General features: G+C 40.4%; 1 protein-coding gene across 1 annotated transcript; it reads right to left on the reverse strand.

The window, feature by feature from the left end:
• Positions 1-611: 611 nt before the first annotated feature.
• On the reverse strand, positions 612-5,771 carry LOC115953193. Its single transcript, XM_031070728.1, has 3 exons — positions 5,347-5,771; positions 4,634-5,249; positions 612-1,867 (listed from the first exon to the last, which is right to left on the reverse strand). The coding sequence occupies exons 1-3, from the start codon at positions 5,670-5,672 to the stop codon at positions 791-793; spliced, it is 2,019 nt and encodes a 672-aa protein (XP_030926588.1). The 5' UTR covers positions 5,673-5,771; the 3' UTR covers positions 612-790.
• Positions 5,772-16,927: the final 11,156 nt, after the last annotated feature.

Raw genomic sequence — 16,927 nt, forward strand, 5'->3', positions numbered from 1 at the left:
TAATTTACTGGTACAAAAGGACCTACCTCCTAATAAGGCTATGGATGAATAAATCAATAAAGTTCACAAATTCCATCTCCTTTCCTAACAATTAACATATATAATTGATTATGTAGTTTCTGCTGTAGTCTCCGCTGATTTTCCAGCAATTAAATAATACCAGGGATGACTTCTTTCTCAAAAAAAAATAAAAAATAAAAAATATATATATAATTGTTGGAATTTTAAATGATGGGATTGTGCATTTAAGATTTTTCCTTTAAATCGTAGGATAAACTCTTTAAAAAAAAAAAAAAAAAAAAAGCAGCCAATCAATAATGTAGATTCAAGTTAAAATCATATTCATTATTAGTTACTTTATTACAAAGGTAAGTGAGGATCACGGATCGAGAGCCATTGCAGAATATCTTGCTTTTGAGTTTTTGAGTGTCTCACTCTTAAGATTGGGTTCTGGATTCTTTATCCAGGCACGTCATTCGTAAAATAATGAAAAAATTTGTATCGGCACGATAACAATGACATACTTGTACTCTAGGAATGTGCCTAAATTGATTGTCAGAGATACTTGGAATTGTTGGCTGTTGCTAAGAATCTAAGATTGGACGGCAAAATAGAGCAACATATGTAATCAACAACATTAGATACAATTAGAAATTTGACATGATTTGTACTCTACAACCCCTACATAAGTTAAAAGGAAATAAATAGAGGCGTGAAAAAAATAAAATAAATAACAAACGTGTTGTTATAAGATAACCTTAAAACGACAACAACATTATGAAAACTACAATCACTTCCTTGAACGTTTCTTTGAATGCCTTGAAGAACCTGCCTCCGTTTCACCAGCGTCCCTACCCCTTTTAGCTGGAAGAGCCGGAGATGGTGCCGCCGCCCTCTTTGGCGGCCGTCCAACATTCCTTTTTCCGGGGCTCTCTTGCATCTTCTCTTGTTTACCTCTAGAACCTTTTCGGGAGGAGGTTTGCTCTTTACGCAAATCACCCTTGCCATTACCATTTTTCTTCTGCTCAGCTCCTCCTTTGCTATTATCACAACTCTTCAAAGTCTCTAGCAATGACGAGCCATTAGGAGACGATGAGTTTCGCTTCATTCTATTCAAGAAATTTGCTGCGCTTTTCTTCTTAGCAGTAGCATTAAATGTGGTAGTGGTGTTCTTTTTCTCCTTCTCATGCCTAGACTCAGAATTCTCATTCTGAGACACTCCCTTGGTTGAAAAGCCAGAGTTTGAATTGGCATCCGAATTCTTGTTCGTGTTTGGATTAGTACGGCCCCTGTTTCTGTTTTTGCTTGAGCTTCTTGAATTGGTTTTAGATCTTTCTCTTGTTCTCTTTTTCGTGACACGATTTTCTTCAGTTTTCTCAGAGGATTTATCATGTTGATTCAATTCTACAACGGGTTTTTCATCCTTCAATGTGGCCATCTGCTCTTTTTTTTTGTCTGGTCCTGAAGATGATGATGCCAATGCTCTTGCAGTGATTGAGCTGCGTTTGCGACAGGCAGTAAGAGGGATTGATATCTTCGTTTTAAGTAGCAAAGAATCCGATGGTTCTGGGTCGGATTTTATACACTGGGGCAAAGATGGCACCGGCTTTTCTTCTTCTTTTCGCTCGGGTTCTGGCTTAAGGTTAATCTTGGAAGACATTTCGTTTATAACAATTTGCCGAAGCTTGATGGCAGACTTGAATTCTGAGGACTTCTTGTCAAAGAAGAAAATGGCATTGTTGAAGAGAAGCAACAGATCACGAAAGAACTTGCTGTCATTACCTGAATAGTAACCTTCTTCAAGCCTTGTTTGAATTGTTTTGAGGTCTACATGTTGTCGAATCAAGCTTGTGTAAATGGATGTTTCCTGCAGTATTCAAAACCCATGCTCAAATCATCGCACATGATCAAAGTACGTAAGTCTTCCACGTGAAAATGAATTTAGATACCCAATGGAGGCACAATAAAGAGAGACAAAAGTCAGGTTAAAAGTAGACAAATAGCCAAGAAAATATAATGTTAATCGTTAATGCACAAAGTAGACAAATAACAAATAACAATGAGGGGGTGCAACTGCCAAAAACACACACACAGAGATGGTTAACCTAATTTTAGGTTCCAACATATGGGGTTAGTCCAGTATGGGTGTTTTTTTAGAATTATGAGATTCAATCTCAATTTTTACTGGCACGTTAAATATCTTTCCAACCTTTTATTTTTTTTGGGGTAAATCCAACTATGTAATTTATCAATAGAAAATTATTAGATCAAGGACTATTCTCCCGTACTCCAAACAAAGAAAAGTAAAAAATGCAGTGGATAAAAAAGGTTTGTCAGTCAATTCTATTGACGGGACTTGGGAACTAAATGGGGACACAGGAATAAAGGAGCATTCACCGATTCACGCAGTGTATTTTTTTTTTTTTTTTGAGAGGACCGATTCACGCAGTGTAAGCATAAAATAAAATAAAATGTTAATCGGACAAACTATTTTACAAACAAGCAGTATATTGTTAAGTAAGAATATGATCTTAGTTCATCGGATGATAACAAGAAATAATTTATCACATAAATAATTTATAAAAATATTGTAAAATAATTTAATTATATAGCATTAGTTTTTGAAAAAAAAAATTGCAGTATAACTGTACAAGTCAAAAAGGTCAATCATATACGGATATACCTGGCGCGACCCAAGTCAATGAAATAGACTTTTCCTATTTTCCAGACCAAAATACTTCAGGGATATATAAACGTTGTAGAGGATATATTCATCATATATATAAATGATTATAATCCAATTAAAGCTGAAACAAAATTGGCCTAATTGAGAGACATCCTTTCTTCCTAGTCAAGTCATCCCCACTTTCGTTTCTGATTGGCTCAGAGAAGTAACGGTTATAAACTTGGGCCCAATAGTGGTAACACTTGGACCACCAACTCCATTAGTTTAGTCATTAGTGCCACTGACCAGGAAAAAATCTTACACGAAAGAAAAAAATTCCTCCGCCAGTAAATTGATTACGTGAAAGCTTGTAAAATCAATTACATTAATTTTATATCTACTTTTACAAGAAGTAAAACTTTGTTTTAATAAAAAATGGATTGATACAACCAATTAAAGTCTCTTATTAAATACATCGTTAATGCACAAAGTGAATATTGGTACATCTACTTCAAATTCAAATGACCAAGAACCTAATCGGGGAAAGGACCACAAACGCATATATCTGCTCTGGGGCCCGGGGAAAGTGGCCACTGGGCACACGTCATGTTCATGTGGATCTATCATTTATCATTTATTTATTTAGATTTTAGAATGAGCCGAAACCATCAAACTACTGTCAAAAAAAGAAACCATCAAACTATCCTCACCAGCCTATTATTAAAAGGGTTTTGGTAGGTGGTCTTTTGGTAATTTGAGTACTAATATATTATATAGTAAAAAACTCAAATGACTATGCCATTTATACCAGCAAGATATACAAGTAAAAACTCATATGTATTACTCCAAAATTTGAAACTTCAATCCTTCCGTTTATAAATAATCATTTGTAAAATTAACATAAGCAATTTTATAATTATATTTTTAGATTTTAAAAATGTAATATACACGTAGTATACTAATATTACATCTTTTAATATCAGTACTAGTATCAATTTTTTGCTAATACTAAAATAAAATTTTAAATTTGGCAATATATATTTTTATTATCTATATATAACTATATATTTATATTATATTGATTTATTGCGAAAAAATCACATAGTTTCAACTTTTTTAGATATAAGATAAAACTTCTATTCTAACCTAATATGTGTATATGTGTGTAAAACTTCCTCCTGAAAATTTAAACTTCAACCCTTACCCCCTACACCCCACAAGCACTTATACTTATGAAGTAACTACTACACCAAGGGTGCGCGGTGGTAATAGTTTCAACTTTGAGGTCATGTTAGTCCTAAGACTTTCCATCAAAGTTAAGTTTATAAAAAATCCAACATTTTATTAGTATATTTTGTTAAAAATTAACAAATTTAAATAAATAATATAATGCATACATGATAATAATAATAATAATAATAATAATAATAATAATAATAATAATAATAATAGCATTCAAAGCTATTAATGACGTGACAAAAATTTCGTATAAACCATGTTATTCATTAATCTTCAATAAAATAAAACACTAGCACATTCAATAAAATTATTGAAATTCGGTTTTTTTTTTTTTTTTTAAGTAGGGTTCAAATGATAAGTGATAACCCATCAGTAACGTGTCTTTATATCGTCCCATGCCCCATGTCCATCTTCACCAAATTGACGATCTCTACCACCATGTTGGGTGAAGTGATATTTCTCTATAAAATTGAAGGATATTTTGTATATGTCTAACCTTTATTCTTACAAAGAATATGATATTTTGTATAAAATCATAGTACGTGTGTTTTTTTTTTTTAAAGAAACGGTAGGTCCAAATCACCATAAGATTGAATTAAAACGTCATGTACGGTCGGTGGCCAAATTAAAAATTAAAAAAAAAAAAACCTTTTTTTTTTAATCTTAAATCGGTAAAATTAAGAAGATGAAAAAAAAATTAGAGAAAATTAAAAATAATAATGATAATACCTGGGTTTGGAGTCGGCACTCAAAAAATGAGTCAGAGCAGTGAGAGCGAAGTGTATCGAGGAAATAAATCAACGGATGAGATTGAACGGAGCTTGGCTTTGTAGTAGCTGGAGATTGATCCTCATTACACGCCGAGCTCTGCACATCACTGTTACTCTCTTTCGTTGCTTCTTCTCCTCCTTCTCCTTTCGATTCCGAAACCGATTCCCACAACTCACCCGATTCTCCACCGAGTTTCCCCTTCTCCACCGCCGCCGATCCCTTCACCACCGTATCCGAGCTACCGTTATACGAATCCTCCACAACCGGTCTAGCAGCCTCCTCAACCGGTCCGGATCCTCCGCCCACCGGTTCGACTTGTTCCGCTTCCTTTTCGGTCTCCTCGCCTCCGGTTTCGGGTACCTCACTTTTCGGATCTGTAGAATTCGATTCTTTATAGGAATCTCCGCACGGAGCGACTTCACCGGCGTCGTTTTCCGGCGACGTGTTTACCGGTTCGGCATCCTTGGCTTCGTTTTCGTCCTCTACAATAATTTTCAGATCCGATTTTTCTGTTGCTTTCTCATCTTCCTGTACGTGCTCTTCTGTCAATTCCTTCACTTTTAATTGCAGAGACCTAATCAATAACACAAAAACTTTTAAACTTGGTAAATAATTTCACTACTCGTTAAACTTGAATTTCTTTTTCATTTTTTTTCAAAAAAAAATTTTACACGATAGAAAGATCATAACGTTGGACTTCGCGTTTGAGTTCGGCGACGCGTAGCTTTCGCAGCTCGTCGAGATGGTCGTTTTGGTTGAAACGGCGTTGGAGGTCGAGGTACTTTTGTTTACAGCTGTGAGGTGTGAGGGCGTGGTGGAGCGTGGTGGTGCTCCGCTTTCGGAGCTCCGCCGAGACGGAGTCCCAACTCTCCGTGCCGTAACGGTGGACGGCGCAAGCTAGCAGAAGCTCTTCCCACGTACCCCATGTTTGTTTCTCGGGAAAGCTTTGTTTTTCCATGAAAACTTTTTCCCTCCTTTTAACTTCTCCGCGTTTCATGAATTTTATTGGGCTTTCCTTAGCTATATGATGTTGCTAGGGCTTTATTTCATTTCTCTTTTCTTTTTTTCTTTTTCTTTTTATACTTTGTTTGTTTCTCTCTCTTCTTCTGTTTGTTTTTAATTTATTCCTCGACTGCGCCTTTACGGCCTATATTTAGAGGCACTGTTATCTACCACGCGATACGATTCATCGATGACTTACTTTTGTCGGCCAAACATACCTTATTTAACATTTAGTATTTACTTTGATTTGATTGTTTATAGAGTTAATATTGTTAGAAATTAGAATATTTGTTAATTGTCTATTTTAGTTTTTTTTATATAAAACTATTTTAGAAATTTTTTGATATTATTTTTATGAAAAATTAATAACTTTTTTTTTATAAATATTTTCTAAAAATATTTTCTAAACGAATATTCTTCAAAAAAAAAAATTGTTCTATCTCCACTTGTGGGGCCCAACAATTTCTGGGCCAGCTCCATTTATTCGTTGGGGCCCAAAGGCCCAAGCCGAGGAAGGTTATGACCCAGGCACGGTAATGCAAGTACAAAATAGCATTGGGATACAGCCGAGGACGATTCAGTTCTCAGCCAGTCCAAAGTCTCCTCGAAAGAAAGGGCAAAAATGGTATAGAAACAACTTGGGAAAAAATCTAAAATATCTGTGCCAATAGAAAAGGGTATGCTGGAAAGTGTAACGACCGGGGAAAGCTGCCCTTACTGCCATTCAATACTCTGCACCTGACAGAGTCATACTCTCCAGCTTTTTCAACCACCCCCAACCACTCCGGGTATGGGCTGATGGGACAAGTATCAGTCTTAGAATGTCAATCCTACACGTGGACGAAGGATAAAAAACGCAGGTTAGTATAAAAGGAAAAGTAAGTAATTCATAGAAGTGGCTGGGAAAAATGGCAAAAAACCAGAGCCTCCCAGCCTGCCTCCGAAAGAAAGATTCCAGGGGCGAAGACAACTTAACCATGTATGAATATCACGAAAAACCCATTGCCTGGTGACCAGGGCCTAGCCTTTCAAACCCATGCTCTACAAATGATATTGTTTGGGCCTTTTACGTGCGAACTCAACACTGTTACGGTTCGTTACAAGATCGTGTCCTTACAATTGGCGCCGTCTGTGGGAAAGGCTTGTGTGTTGGCATAGGCAGTAAGTCGAGAGAGTTCCTTTGTAATTTCTAACAACTGGTTATAGAGTTCTAGCGTAAAGTTCCGCTAGGGGCTATGATTCTTGACTAGGGGTTACGCTTAGTAGCGTCAATCGCATGGATGGTTCTAGGGGGTTGGCCGATGAGCTAATTCCCCTAAAGTCAAGGTCCCATGCCAAAAAACTGAATTTTGGACAGAACCAAGGTATTGTATGGTCCTCGTACTCAAACCTATGGGGAAACCAACTACTTGGATGAGAAAACTGAGTTTTGGACAGAACCAAGGTATTGTATAGTCCTCGGACTCAAACCTATAGAGAAACCAACTACTTGGATGAGAAAACTGAGTTTTGGACAGAACCAAGGTATTGTATGGTCCTCGGACTCAAACCTATGGGGAAACCAACTACTTGGATGAGAAAACTGAGTTTTTGACAGAACCAAGGTATTGTATGGTCCTTTGACTCAAACCTATGGGGAAACCAACTATTTAGATGAGCTCAAACCTGTGGTAAGGTCAGCTACTTAATAAAGATTCTAAGTTGCTCATTCTCGGCTCAAATACCATAAAAGGTTAAAGCTATTAAAATTGTTAGGAGGATGATAAAACGCCCTATTACTCAGCAACCTGGAGGGGCTGTTCATTTCCGGGTTATATGTCTTCGGATGATTACCTCCTGCACCGCACATAGCATTCAGTTGTCATCTCGGCTATTTTTGAGGTAAGTGTTGTTTTCACAGGTCGGCAGTGTTGTGCTAAGTAACTTTGATTAAATTCATGATAATAACTTTTCCTTAGCAAAAGTTTTTGACCCTAAGTGTCATTAGTTCAAGTCTGCATTATTGTGCCGAACAGCACTCGTAAAGTCCATAACAGCGCCTTTTTCCTTGATAAGGGATTTCAGCCCTAAGTCTTGTGCTTTAAGGTCGGCGGTGTTGTGCCAGGCCGACTCAATAAGCTCATCATAATGTCCTTTCTTTTTCTTCCTAATAGGGGTTTCAGCCCTAAGTATCACTTGTTCGATTCAGTATTATTAAGTCGGATAGTTTCTATAAACACAAAACAAGATCTTTTTGTGAACTAAGATTTCGGTCCTAGACGTCGGTCAAAGTGTAAAAATAGAAAGAATTTACAAGATTGTATATCTATTCATGGCGTAATCATTTCGGAAATAAAGAAATAGAACATATGAAGTAAAGCAATAACAATTTTTATTAATATAAAGAAATATTACAACGTACAAATAAGGGCTTAAACAAGCCTATACAGAAGGTGGATTACAAAAATAATAAAAGAAAAACAACAACAATTTAACAAGTAAACAATCTGATATCCTTTTCTCTCGTCTTCAAATTCTTTTCGAATTTTGCCCCAGTAGCGCCCATATTGAGAGGAGGACCTTCTTCAGAAGAAGATGGAGGAGATAAAGAGAAAGAAGGAGGAGAAGAAGAGGGAGGAGATGAAAAGAAAGAAGGAGGAGAAGAAGAGGAAGAAGGAAAAGCGCTAGGATGGATCTGGCGGTGGAAAGAAGAAGAAAGAGAGGCAAAAGGAGGCACCAGTGAACGAAGAGAGGAAGAAGCGAGGGCACTTAGTCCCTGCGCCAGTCCTAACTCCTAACACACTGGTGCCATGTTAGCTATGCTCGTGAGAGAGCGGCTGGTACTGATAATAGGTGTCCTCGGCTCAGTCACGCCGAAATTTTGACGTGACGAGCCCCTGCTTCGGATTTTGGCTGAAAGGAAGGTGAGACAGATCTTGAGTCTCCGTCATCCCTGCCCTGACCGAGTCATTTCGAGCTTTATTAGAACATGGTGTTTTTGGGAGGGGTATGGTTCCTTCATTACTTATTATTATGGTGAACGTATCACAATTTAATGTATAAACTAGCGGGTAAAGTAAACTCTAGAGGAGGCTAAGGATTTCAGATCTCAGAAGGATAAAAAGGGTCTCTGTACAAGAGCAATGGCATCCTACTTTTCTTCTTATATGAAGGGCAAAACGGAAGGTGATGATGCACAGAAAATCAGTAGGCTGAATGCTCCGGGCTTCAAAGGGCTAATGGCTGCTTGGAAGGCCTGAAAAGAAAGAAACACAAGATCAAAGGTGACCGGGGTGAACCGGCCAAGAACCCTCCGATGCTTAAGTTAGTCTTTGTGTTTTGGAAACTCAGGAATTCCCAACTTTTATGTAATAGTAAAAAAACTCCCTCTTATTTTGCATGGATGAGTCTTTATATAGTAGGCCTTATAGCGGTTACTTGTTTAGTAACCGCCTCAATATTCATGGAGAGTCCGAAGATTCAGACTCAACTCCCACAACCACTATAGCAGTTAGAATAAGAAGTCTTATCTTCTATAACTGCCATAGCGATGAAGAAGATAAAATAGTAACGTGTGGTTTGAATTACAAGCTGGTGTAGACAAATCCATCTTCGGAATTTTTCCTAAGTGTTGAGAGGTCGTCTAGGTCACTTTGTGAGCTAGACGACCCTTATGGTCTTAGATGACCTTTCCGGTCCTAGACGACCCTTCTGGTCGTGGACGACCTTTCTGGTCGTGGACGACCTTTCTGGTCGTGGACGACCTTTCTGGTCTTGGACGACCTCTCTGGTCTTGGACGACCTTTCTGGTCTTGGACGACCCTTGTGGTCTTGGACGACCTCTCTGGTCTTGGACGACCATTCTGGTCTTGGACGACCATTCTGGTCTTGGACGACCCTTCTGGTCTTGGACGACCCTTCTGGTCTTGGACGACCCTTCTGGTCTTGGACGACCTCTCTGGTCTTGGACGACCTTTCTGGTCTTGGACGACCATTCTGGTCTTGGACGACCATTCTGGTCTTGGACGACCTTTCTGGTCTTGGATGACCCGAACGACCTTCCGGGTCTTGGACGACCATTCTGGTCATGGATGACCTCTCTGGTCTTGGACGACCTCTCTGGTCATGGACGACCTTTCTGGTCTTGGATGACCATTCTGGTCTTGGACGACCCTTCTGGTCTTGGATGACCCGAACGACCTTCCGAGTCATGGATGACCTCTCTGGTCATGGACGACCTTTCTGGTCTTGGACGACCTTTTTGGTCTTGGACGACCTTTTTGGTCTTGGACGACCATTCTGGTCTTGGACGACCATTCTGGTCTTGGACGACCCGAACGACCTTCCGGGTCTTGGACGACCCTTCTGGTCTTGGATGACCTTTCTGTCTTAGACGACCCTTCTGGTCTTGGACGACTCTATGGACGAACTGGAGATAGTCCGATTTTTAGTTCACCATCAGTTGCCCCCTTTGTCCATGAGTTGTCTTAGTCACTGTAGCAAAATTCTTGTTCATTGTTCATTTTTGACATGTGTCGATGTTTCATTAGTCAATTGGCATGCCACATGGTGTCATTGTTGTTGTTGATTTTTGACACCTCAGATTGTGCTACATGTTATGATCTCATTGGTCAACGTATTCTGTCGATTTGTTTACTGAGGAGATTGCCACATGTCAGCTTCTGGTTGGTCCACATCAACCCATTGACTTGGTGCCTATAAATTGGTACAATCTCTCTCTTGCCCTCTCATTTTTTTGATATTTTCCTCTGCCATCTCGTCCAGGAGCCTTGTCTAGTCATCCTTGTCCTTAGGCTTTCATCAGGTACTTCTTCTTTTTCTTCGTCCTTAGGTTTGCCTTAGAAAATTCTGTATTTTTCCTATCATGTCTTCATCTAGTGGTAGTACTGTGAGAGCGATAGACGAGTATCAGGATGAGTCCAATGGAAGTAACGGTAGCACCAAGAGTAGTAGTAGTAGCTTTAGATCCCAAGACGAGCATTATTTGTCTGGGGCTCTTGGAGTTCCTTTGGAGGTCTTCCAGGAAGAGATAAGGCGGAGGGTAACTTCCAGTTCTAGAGCTAGCTCGTCGAAGAGGGCTAAATCATCCAAGACTCCTTCTCAAGACAAGTAGGAGAATGTCATCTATAGTTGATTAGGGGTCGTAGTTCTTCTAATAGGTTACAGAAGACGAAATTTTTCTTCGTCTTTGGAAATTGGGCTGGGGAACCAATTGATGTAAATAGAACTCTGTTCCCTCCTTTTACCAATGCTTTAGGTCGTCTTCGTCCTGAGGGTATGTTTTCTTTGAAGTTACTTCATCTTTTCATTTGCTCTTTCCCTCATCTAACAATTCTTCTCGTCCATGCAGTTGTTACTCGTCCACACTTAGACGACTATAGAAAAAGCTCGCAGTTATCTTGATAGGTCCTTCCATAATTTGGCAACGTTTCCTCGTCTTGAGCCCACTAAGGAGAATATCATTCATGAGGAGACCACTCATCGAAGTAAGAGTCGTCTTTCAAAATTTTTTATTTTTATTTTTTTAGTCGTCCAATTCTTCATGCTTTCTCCAGTATAGGACTAATCACCATGAAGGAGAACAAGGGTAAGAATGTTGCCAGTGGGATTGAGTAGGAGGAAGTCCAAGTTCTCTAGGAAAAACTAGTTCCTTTGGTCGTCTAGAGCCCCACCATCCAACCTCATGCTTGGAAGAGGAAGGGTATCTCCATTGATGTGGACCTTAGAAACCTTACTAGTCGTCGACATCTGAAGAAGGTCAGAACTAACAAGCCCCCTTCTATGACCCCCTCATACAAGGCCCCCAAATCCAAAGATGCGATGGCATACCTGGACGGATTGGCTGTGAACTTGGTCTCTTCTGAAGTTCCTCCTTCAGCCATCCAGACTGAAGCTCTTCATCCTTTTGTTGGTAGACCTCCTCACAAGACTCATCCTTCAACTCTTGTTGAGGCTCCTCCTATCTTGGTGTTGGACGAAGGCCATGCATTTTCTTTGTTGATTTTTTTTTTAAGAGAATTTTTAACTCTTCCTCGTCCATCCCTATGTCAGGAAATGGAAAAGTTTTATGCTACGTCCTAGCAGGCTAGGGAGTTGAGTGACGATGTTAAGGTTCTAGCAAAAAAGTACGAGTTGGAGGACGAGCTTCGTCTTAAAAAGGGAGAGAGGATCAGGCTTGGCGAGGAGCTTACTTGTCTTCTGGAAGTAGAGAGGGAGCTGGGGAATCAAGTTGAGGAGCTTAAGGAGACTCGTGTTGGTCACCTTAAAGGAAAATGCCAAGAGTTATCCTCGTCCTTAAAGAAAGCAATGGACGAAGCAATCGAAGCCTTCAAAATGTCTGACGAGTTCACTAGGCATCTGGATGAGCAATATGCTGCTGGCTACGAGGACTTTCACTTCGATGCTAAGGAAGCCTATCCTAAAATGGACTTTAATGTCTTCAAGGTTCCAATTTCTGCTGAGAGTTCTTTGCTTCAGACGAGCTCTGAGGATGCAAATATCATGGACGATGCCTCTACTGAGCCTTCCAAGGATGATCCAAAGTCTGGGGATGCTCTCAGTGGTTTATCAAAGTAATCTTCAATTTAACTTTGTTTTTATATATTGTTCATGGTGCCCTTTTTTTTTTTGGGGCTTATTTTAAGTTTTATCTAATTACAATCTTCTCGTCCAAATGTATGGATGTATGATAACAGATACAACTGCCTTTATTGGCATGTAAAATTTAAGGGTTTTTTGGATGATGGTCGTCTACCCTTTTTATGTTTTATGAATGAATATTTACTTCCATTTTCATTCTTCATTTGGTGTTGAATATGTTATATGCTTTATGTATGAACGAATTTTCCCTTGTTTACATCGTCCATGTTATTTCTATGGTTTTAAGTGTGGTCCATCCACTTATAAGACATTTTATCTCGTCTTAACTATATGAACGAATTTCCTTTGTTTACATCGTCCATGTCGTTTTTTTATGGTTTTTAAGTGTGGTCCGTCCACTCATGAAGGCATTTAGCTCGTCCATGTTAGAATAATTTTTTATGTTCAACACTTTTACCATTCTTTAAATTTTACAAGTATAACTTGTCTATGAATGGTATTTCTTTTGCTAGCTTTATTCGTCCATAGATTTGACTTATAGCTTGCATTATCCCTCATCCATAGGCTGGACGGTCCTTTACTCGTCTTTGGGCAAGATGTTGCCAGCATTTACTCGTCCAAAGATTGGACTGTTTAGCTGGTCAAATTCATCCATGGATTTTGAATATTTTTATGTGCATATTTTTCCTCGTCCATTGGTTAGACAAATATACCTTAGGTTTTACCTCGTCCATTGATTAGACGAATATACCTTAGGTTTATTTTTCTTTGCTTTATCCTTATTTTAAGGAAAGCTTATAGACGTACATCCCTGCGTCCAGAGATTTTACTCGTCTTGGGCTTTTAGCCTTCTTGTGGATTAGTTTGAATGAAAACAACATGAAAATTAGGAATTCACACAACATTGTATACATTGGGAATCCAAACTGTATATACACAATATAAACATCGTCCACAAGCACGGCACATGCTTAGAAGCTAGTGCCTTTAAGGAATTAAAAATACTTATGTACAAATAGACTAAGTCCATGACTTCGTCCATCACAATTTCGTCCATAGACAGCGTAGAAGTTGGAAACTAATGCACTTTTTAGGGAATTAAAATATTAAAAACATGTAGTACTAGCAATAAACATAAATAAAAATGAGGGAAGTAACACATAACTCCAACTTCGTTCACTGATTCTTCGATGTTTAACATTCCAAGGGTGCTCTAGCTTCTGTCCGTCTAGGGCTTCCAAGTAGTATGATCCTTGTCTTTTGCAATTGACAACCCTGTAGGGTCCTTCCCAGTTAGGCCCTAGTTTTCCATGAGCCGGGTTTTTGGTTGCCAAAGAGACCCTTTTAAGGACGAGGTCCTCAATGTTGAAACACCTAGGTTTCACCATTGCATCATATTGTCTAGCCATAAGATTTTTATATCTTGCTGTCCTCTGCTCTACATCCATCCTTACCTCGTCTATTAGATCGAGGTTAAGACAAAGTTGCTCTTCATTCTCCTCATCTACCCCCCTCGTCCTTGGTGGTCGTCCAGAGAGTTGGACATTCTGCACCACCTTCAGGTATGTCTTTCTTGACTTGGAAGATTGCCCTGTTGAAGTTCCTCCTACAATAACTCTTATTTCTCCTAGTGAAGGCCGTGATGGTTCTTCTACCTTTCCTTTCAACTTCTCGTCTTTATGATCTCGTCCAAGAAAATTCCTCAACTTTCCATGCCTGATAAGATTCTCTATCTGCTACTTTAAGACATAGCACTCATCCGTGTCATGCCCGTGGTCCCTGTGGAAGCGGCAATACTTGTTCTTATTGTGCTTATTAGGATCTCCCTTCATCTTCTCTAGCCACTTCAAGGATGGGTAATCCTTGATTTGCATAAGCATTTGATCAAGTGGAACATTCAAGAGTGTGTAGTGCTGACTCCTTCTTGAACACAAACCTGCCTTCCTGTTGTTTTTCTTCTCTCCCATTTGGGCCTTCTTTGGACGAGGGCCTTGGTCAGGATGGCATGGGAGATCAGCCTCCATTTGCTCTGCTCTCTTCCTCTTCTTGGCAATGATTGCACCCTCTGCATTCATGAAGTTTTGGGCTGAATGGACGAGTTCAGCCATGGTTTGTGGTTCCTGATCATAAAGCTTATGGATGAATACATTCGAACTAACTCCATTGTGGAAGGCTACCAACAGCAACGTGTCATCCATCTCGTCTACTATCAGGGCTTCCTTGTTGAAGCGAGTGATGAAGGACCACAAGCTCTCATTTTCTCCTTGTTCTATAGTCAACAGGCTGGACTAGAAGCGTTTATGCCTTTGTCCTCCAATAAAGTTGTTGACGAACAACTTATTTAACTCCTCAAAAGAACCAACAGTATCCGGAGGTATTTTACTGATCCACACTCATGCTGGCCCCTTAAGGGTGGTTGGGAAGGCCCTACACATTATCTCAATTGGAACTCCTTGAAGGTGCATTGTGGTCTTGAAGGTTTCAATGTGATCACACGAGTCATGTGTTCCATCACACGAATCCAAGGAAGGCATCTTGAACTTGGAAGGTAAGGGATAACTATTGATGGAAGCTATGAAAGGGGAATAATATTTTCTCCTTCTCTAACTTCTTGACTCTAAGCTTGCCCTCTTATGCACCATTCATGACGTTGCCTCGTTTGGTTGATCTCCCGGGTCGGTTCTTGATTTTGATGCCATGGCGGCTACCATGGACTGTATTTGTGGGACGGAAGGCGCTTGCATGATAGGTGCTGACTGGTGAGCGTTGGGGTGGCTGGAAGCGTTCCCACTCTCCCGGTGGCCTGGATTAGTGGCCATTGACCTTGTCCGGACCATACAGCCTTTTTGTCTAAGAAAGATAAATTGCAAAATACAAATTTAACTTTCCCACAGACGGCGCCAACTGATGATGCACAGAAAATCAGTAGGCTGAATGCTCCGGGCTTCAAAGGGCTAATGGCTGCTTGGAAGGCCTGAAAAGAAAGAAACACAAGATCAAAGGTGACCGGGGTGAACCGGCCAAGAACCCTCCGATGCTTAAGTTAGTCTTTGTGTTTTGGAAACTCAGGAATTCCCAACTTTTATGTAATAGTAAAAAAACTCCCTCTTATTTTGCATGGATGAGTCTTTATATAGTAGGCCTTATAGCGGTTACTTGTTTAGTAACCGCCCCAATATTCATGGAGAGTCCGAAGATTCAGACTCAACTCCCACAACCACTATAGCAGTTAGAATAAGAAGTCTTATCTTCTATAACTGCCATAGCGATGAAGAAGATAAAATAGTAACGTGTGGTTTGAATTACAAGCTGGTGTAGACAAATCCATCTTCGGAATTTTTCCTAAGTGTTGAGAGGTCGTCTAGGTCACTTTGTGAGCTAGACGACCCTTATGGTCTTAGATGACCTTTCCGGTCCTAGACGACCCTTCTGGTCGTGGACGACCTTTCTGGTCGTGGACGACCTTTCTGGTCGTGGACGACCTTTCTGGTCTTGGACGACCTCTCTGGTCTTGGACGACCTTTCTGGTCTTGGACGACCCTTGTGGTCTTGGACGACCTCTCTGGTCTTGGACGACCATTCTGGTCTTGGACGACCATTCTGGTCTTGGACGACCCTTCTGGTCTTGGACGACCCTTCTGGTCTTGGACGACCCTTCTGGTCTTGGACGACCTCTCTGGTCTTGGACGACCTCTCTGGTCTTGGACGACCATTCTGGTCTTGGACGACCATTCTGGTCTTGGACGACCTTTCTGGTCTTGGATGACCCGAACGACCTTCCGGGTCTTGGACGACCATTCTGGTCATGGATGACCTCTCTGGTCTTGGACGACCTCTCTGGTCATGGACGACCTTTCTGGTCTTGGATGACCATTCTGGTCTTGGACGACCCTTCTGGTCTTGGATGACCCGAACGACCTTCCGAGTCATGGATGACCTCTCTGGTCATGGACGACCTTTCTGGTCTTGGACGACCTTTTTGGTCTTGGACGACCTTTTTGGTCTTGGACGACCATTCTGGTCTTGGACGACCATTCTGGTCTTGGACGACCCGAACGACCTTCCGGGTCTTGGACGACCCTTCTGGTCTTGGATGACCTTTCTGTCTTAGACGACCCTTCTGGTCTTGGACGACTCTATGGACGAACTGGAGATAGTCCGATTTTTAGTTCACCATCAGAAGGTATTTAATTTATCCAGATTTCCAAGAGAATCTGTAAACGAGGATGTACCTTTTCCACTTCCCCACATCATCAAACAAACCATCGAATTTAAGTAGTCTCGTAAATAGAAGTCATTAAAGACGCGTTTCAGATAATCAAACGGCGAGAACGCGTCAGGAATAAATTCAAAAGAATGTCTCGTAGACCGGTACATTTCCTGGGCAGATGGAGAACCGCCAACATCAATGAAAGGCTGAATTAAATGAGCCATAATAAAGGTTCGGTATTACCAAAACCCTCATCTCCAACCAAGGGTCGGACAGCAGGGTTTTGAGGGGCTATTGTGGGGCCCAACAATTTCTGGGCCAGCTCCATTTATTCGTTGGGGCCCAAAGGCCCAAGCCGAGGAAGGTTATGGTCCAGGCACGGTAATGCAAGTACAAAATAGCATTGGGATACAGCCGAGAACGATTTAGTCCTCGGCCAG

Source organism: Quercus lobata, chromosome 7, assembly GCF_001633185.2.
Source record: "Quercus lobata isolate SW786 chromosome 7, ValleyOak3.0 Primary Assembly, whole genome shotgun sequence".
NCBI lineage: Eukaryota > Viridiplantae > Streptophyta > Magnoliopsida > Fagales > Fagaceae > Quercus > Quercus lobata.